We start from the raw sequence: 6,505 nt of genomic DNA, 5'->3' as shown, positions 1-6,505 counted from the left end.
AATTCTGGCTATACTTCTTCCAGGACAGATTTATTTGTTCTTCTGAATGTCCATGGCACTTTCAATATTGTGTTCCAACACTATAATTCCAATTCATCAATTTTTCTCCAGTTTCTTTACTCATTGTTGTATTTCATTAAATGTCATGTTTATACAAATATAAAATTTTTCAATTAGTATAAATAAAAAATTTAAATATAATAAGAAACACACTTTATGACTTTTGAAGAAACTAGAAGTATATTTGTAAATGGGGAATAAAATTAAACCAAACTTAGGTCAACAGTAGTGCCTGGCTCTTACAAACAACTATTTTTAATTCTACACAGGACACAACAGAAGGATTGTTTTTGTAAAAATTGAAATATGGACAACTCTTGTCCCCTTCTGGAATTATTGAAAACCTGTAATGCAGAGAATTATATTATTTTTGATACAGACATTTGTAAAGATAAGTATATCTACATATGAAGATAATATTCATGACTCATAATTTTTAGAAATACTAGTAATACACTATTAAAGAGTCCTGGTGTGGCTTTGTAGGATAAGCGCTGGACCACTAGGTCGGTTTGAATAGTAGGTTAGCAGTTCAAACTCATCAGTCCCTCCTTACAAATCCTACACAGTGTCTTTTTGAGTTGGAATTGACTCGATGGTACTTAACCACCACTATGTTGTTAAGTGTCACTGAGTCAGTTATGACTCATTGCAACCCTGTATAGGGTTTCTGAGGAGCATCTTGTGGATTTGGATTGCTGAACTTGTGATTCTGAGTCCAGTGCCAATCCTACAGTGCCACACCAGGAGTCTACCATATAACTTAACAATTTAATAAATAAATGCTTTATTTTTAAATAATTTATGGAGACCTTGTACTGGTATGGTGCTGTAGGATCAGCACTGGCCTCCTAACTTCAAGGTCAGTAGTTCAAACCCACCAGCCAGTCTTTGGACACAGTATACAGGGTTGCTATGAGTCGGAACTGACTCAACAGTACCTAGCAACAACATCATTTTATATCTAAATATGAGCAATTCCTGTACAATTTGCCAATAAAGAGATGTTATTGTATTTTTATAATTGTTCACATATTGCCTTTTCTCAAGTTATAAAATATAGGAGTACTCAAAAATCTTACTGTTTGGAGGAGGAAGTTGATTTGTCAATAAATCCAATCCATGGCAAAATATTCAATAAGTTCATGAAATTCTACAAGAAAACAGTTTTATGACAAATAAAATAAAAGCTATTATAATAACTTTTTGTAGCAATAAATGAAGTTAATTCTTTCTTATTGTATCATGAAAGACCCAAACCTGTTATCAGTAAGACAATTCTAACATATAATGACCCGAAGTATGGTTTCTAAGTCTGCAAAACTTAATAGGAGCAGAAACTCTCCTCATTCTCCTGTAGAGTGGCTGGTGGAGTCAAACTGCTGACTTTTTGATTAGCAGTCCAATATGTTATCCACTACACTGCCAGCTAACATAGTGAGTGTCACACCCTTGGCACCTAGAAATTTATTAATACCACTAAATAAAGGTCAAATTGGCAAGAACAATACTTCCAGTGTTCTGGAAATTACCGAAAGTTGAACAATAATTTCAAAAATAATTATTCTTGAAAAGCTGCTAGAGATTCAAGGAAGAGTAGTCCAAATATGTATAGTCTTCTTGCACTGGCTGCTCCCATTTCCTTCTCCTTCTGCAACTCAATTAAAATAACTTCAGATTTTACAGTATAGAGGCTGCAAAATTCAGCAGTATTACTACCACAGTGAGAAGATTTGTTTAGAGGTGAATGGTGGGGATACAACCCCACAGTTTTTTACAGCTCTAGGGCTAAAATAGGTAGAGAGTGAAAGAGTCAAACCCACAAATTGTCTATCCCGAGGTTGTGCTCTCCTTGGAGGTGGAAAGACTATCAGTCATAAATTAAACGAAAGACAACCAAAATGATAGTACAATGGTGGTGGTGATTATGTGCCATGGAGTTGGTTCCGACTCATAGTGACCCTGTACAGGGTTTCTGAGGCTGTAAATCTTTACATGGGAGCAGAAAACCTCATCTTTCTCCTGTGGAACCGCTGGTAGTTTCGAACTGCTGACCTTGAGGTTTGCAGCCTGATTCGTAACTAATACGCTATCAGAGCTCTTTAGTACAAAGTTGTTGTTGTAAAGTGCCGTTGCGTCAGTTCCAACCCATACTGACCCTGAACAGGGTTTCCGAGGCTATAAATCTTTACGGGAGCAGAAAGCCTCATCTTTTTCCTGAGGAGCAGCTGGTAGTTTTGAACTGCTGACCTTGCAGTTCACAGCCCGTAACCACTACACAATAGAAGAGATGAAATTATGTCTCTCCACATTCCTGGCTGACTAAGTAAATGCCACATTTATAAATGAGACCCAGGAGTTCACAATAAACAAATAAAAGCCAAAGGAAACTTGATAATGTCCTGCAAAGTTATGAGCACTTCCCAACCCACAAACAGGCACATCAAATGCAAGAGTAAGGAAGTCCTATGAACTTGAAGTCTTTGATTATAGTCACAAGGAAAACTCCTAGGAAGCCAAACTTTGAAACAAAATGGTAACAAAAAAATACAACTAAAAACTTGGCAACGACTTGGATAGATATTAACCTTCCAAAATACAAGTAGCCAACAAATACATGAAAACATGTTCAAAGGCATTTGTCATTAAAAATTGTAAATTAAAACCAAAATACACTATTATTTCACACCTACTAAGATGCCACTGCTAGATATATACCCAAAAGAATCAAAAGAAGGAACATAAACAGGAATTCACACCAATGTTCGCTGCAGCACAATTGAAAAAACAAAAAATAAAAAAGGCAAACTACTTGAAGGTCCATCAATAGATGAATATGTAATTAAAATTTACTTACATAAAATGAAATAATAGTCAATCATAAATGGAAATGAAGTCCTGAACACACTACAACATGGATGCATCTTGAAAACATAATGCTGACTGAAATCAGTCAGAAAAATACAAATATTGTAGGATTCCACTTTATGTGACATTTCAAGAATAGGAAGTGCATAGACACCAAGGATGATTGTAAATTATAAGGGTATTGAAGCAGGAGGAAGAGAGGGAGAGAGGGGGATACAAGGCTGAGGGACAATGATTATGGTTGAACAACATAACAAACATAACTGATGTTACTGAGAGTACATGTGAAGAATGTTGAAATGGCAAATATTTTGTTACATATTCACCACAATAAAACAAAATATTAAAAGTAGCCCAAGAGAAATCACATATTACTGCTTCTGTATCTCTGGCAGAACCCTGACTGTACAGTGAACATTGCTGAAAATAAGGTCATTATAAAATTATGTTCCATATAGCATTCATTTGGGCAATGCCAGACATTGAATTGTATCCCCAGAATATGTGTCCACTTGGTTGGGCCATGATTCCCTGTGCTGTGATGATGAAATTTGATTGTTATGAATTGATGTAATAATCACATGTGATGTGATTAGTCAATCAGTTATAAGGGGTTTACATTTGTAAAGTCCAGATTCAGATCACATCCCTGATTCTAAGTGGTGGGAACTTTCCTAAGATATGATCCACTTTACCTTTTATTTTACAAGAGAAAGAGGTGAGAGAAGTGAGCAGAGAGGTCTGGACAAACTACCACCAATAAAGATGAGCTGGAGTGGAGTTTTCTTCTGTGACGAGAATCTCCGAGATTCAGGGCAAGATTGATGCCAAGTCACAAAGTTCAAAACACAAAATTAATCTATAATATTAAAATCAGAATAGTGCTTTAGGGAGGAGACAGGAGTATTGAGAGCAGACACAGGAGCTGGCTCACAAGGGTCTGGAAACATCTATTTCTTATAGTTATTTGTAAATACATACACACAAAAAAGAAAAACCCAAAACCACTATACTCATTGCCCTTGAGTGGATAAGGACTCATAGCATTCTCATGTGTTACAGATTACTAGTGAATGACATAACATTTTCTATTTGGAATCTTTAGAGAAGCAGATCTTCAAGGCTTTCTTCTGGGGTGATGCAGAACTGGGCATATTTTTGTATCCTTCAATTTTTACTACATCAAAGTGGCAAATTTGGCATTCTCAAGGAACTCAAATTATTTTTATTTTACATGTTCTTTGATTTTGGAAAGAAAAATAGTTCAAAAGGGCATGATCAGAATGGTAAGATGGATAGTGTACTGTTTTCCAGAAACATTCTTGCAGGACAGTCTTGTTGCTCAAGAAGGATGAGTACATGAATTATTGGAATGAAAAACTTTTCTCAATACAATTTTCTTGGCCCCTTTCTAACCAATGCAGTGTTCAAATTCCTTAAAACATCTTCATAATAAGTTCCCATGAACATTTTGTGTCTTCTGAGAAAATCTATTAACTTAGTCTCCATAACCTTCTGAGCTTACCTCTCTGCCTTGAATTTATCTGGTATAGGAGATCCACTGGTTTGTCAAACCCAATGGTTTGACTAGAACATGTTTTCTTTTAAGGCACTTAAACAAGACTAAGACAAGTGCATTATTGAGAGAGCTTATCTGCATCCATCCACTGATCTCAGAGAGATTTAGATACATTATATTTGTCTAAATATTCTACATTATATTTGGAATAAATCTGAGTATGTATAAACTAGTAGCAATATTTTTTACTTAACCCTCATTAACTAAAATATGTACAAGGCCTACAAACATAATAATGACTGAAAAGAGCTTTAGAATAAAGGTTTAAAACATTTACAAATCTTACCATTTCATCTTCATTTTCTATATAAAGCAGATTAGATTTCTTAGAAGCACAGTCCATCCAACTCTCATTCCATGTTTTCCTTTCAACACTAATGTAATAACAATTGTTGGAATATATAAACCAGGTCTCTGGACAACTATTGCAATGAACTCCTATGAAAGATGATGAATCACTATCTGAAAATGATTTGAATTAAAAAATGGAAATTAATTGAACTATTTACATAGCTACATGTATATACATACATAACCAGCTATAAAGAATAGTACATAAAAAAATATATTGAACAAAATCATATATACACAGAGAGTTAAGCTCCAAACCCCTAAATTGTATACGCATATAAGGCAAACAAGCGAAGATTACATTTTACACAAGTACTGAAAATGTGCTTGTTACAACTTTTTTTTTTTGTAGTGTTTATTGGTCTATTGATTTAAAATAATATTTTGTCTTATTGTTGATTTTAAAAGAATGCACTCATATAATATTTATTAAATTCTATTGCTCAATTTTAGTTTTAAAGAATCTATGATCATTTTTGTAATTTTAATAAATAGACAAATATTATCTATACTTATATCAGAACTTTAAAAATGATTACATACCTTTCTTGGATCTTGTTATTAGAGAAGAGTTGTTCTGTTCCAGTTTTACAGTAGCTAAAAAATTTACAGTCATTCTTAGAAAGATTAATATTCTGTTAATATAGCATAATACTCAATTTTCTAATTTGAAATTTGGTATTAAGTTTGTTTAGAATTAAAATAATGTAGAATACAAACGAATTTACCAAAAACAGTTAACAAAGTGATGAAGGTCTTTGGGAAAAAATTGGTTACTGAAATATAAGTCCTGCATGTACAAATAATATGTGGTTTTGGGAAAGACAATTTAATAAACCTAAATTTACCCTTTCTTACAGTTTTAATTTAGCCATGTTGAAAATTAGCTTGTATTGTTCAATTTTATTTTTTGTTTTCTAAAAAACACTTTGAAAAAACAAATATAAAGAATATATATGTATGCGTGGGCTTCAAGATTTCCTGGGAACATTAAATAGAAAGATAATAGAATTTTTGCCTGAACTCTTTGAAGTCCTCCTGTATATTTATAAAAACATATATTTGTAATGTTTTTAAGTGTCATGGATTTGACTCCAACTTATAGCAACCCTATATAGTCTTTCCAAGGGATGACTGGCGGGTTTGAACCACGGACCTTGTGGTTAGCAGTCCAATCCTTATCCTGCTGTGCCACACTAGGATGCCTTATAAAAATATATGTATTTTTAAGTTTTATAACTTTCAACCTTGTGATTCAAACTGACCTTTAGGTTGAGTGTTTATCCTATAGCACCACTCCAGGACTTTATGCATATACATATATGTTGTTGTTGTTGTTAAGTGCTGTTGAGTCAATTCCAACCCATAGTGACCCTGTATAGGGTTTCCAAGGAGTAACTGGTGAGCTTGACTGCTGACCTTGCAGTTCAAATGGCTTTGAAGTCTGATGCATTAACTCACAGTGCCACACCAGAACTCCTATACACATATATAGCAAATATATATACATATTATATATGTTGTTGCTGTTGAGTTGGTTCCTACTCACAGCTACCCTGTACTGGGTTACTCAGGAGAAGCTTGTGAGTTTGAATTGCCAACCTTGTGATTCTAGTTCAATGCTGATCCTATAGTGCCACAACAGAA

The 6,505-nt window shown here is 34.0% G+C and overlaps 1 protein-coding gene across 1 annotated transcript in view; it reads right to left on the bottom strand.

Moving 5' to 3' along the window:
- Positions 1 to 274: 274 nt before the first annotated feature.
- The window catches only part of LOC102821256 (NKG2-A/NKG2-B type II integral membrane protein-like), a 7,679-nt gene continuing 1,448 nt past the window's right edge, over positions 275 to 6,505 (bottom strand). The window contains exons 3-5 of the mRNA XM_006875467.1: positions 4,794 to 4,969; positions 1,143 to 1,213; positions 275 to 404 (exon numbers count right to left, since the gene is read on the bottom strand). Of these exons, the coding sequence (XP_006875529.1) occupies positions 275 to 404; positions 1,143 to 1,213; positions 4,794 to 4,969 (377 nt within the window). The remainder of the gene's footprint in view (positions 405 to 1,142; positions 1,214 to 4,793; positions 4,970 to 6,505) is intronic.

The sequence above is a fragment of the Chrysochloris asiatica genome, unplaced genomic scaffold, assembly GCF_000296735.1.
Source record: "Chrysochloris asiatica unplaced genomic scaffold, ChrAsi1.0 scaffold00328, whole genome shotgun sequence".
NCBI classification, from domain to species: Eukaryota; Metazoa; Chordata; class Mammalia; order Afrosoricida; family Chrysochloridae; genus Chrysochloris; species Chrysochloris asiatica.
The sequence above is the reverse complement of the archived record's forward strand: the minus strand, read 5'-3'. Positions and strand labels throughout refer to the sequence as shown.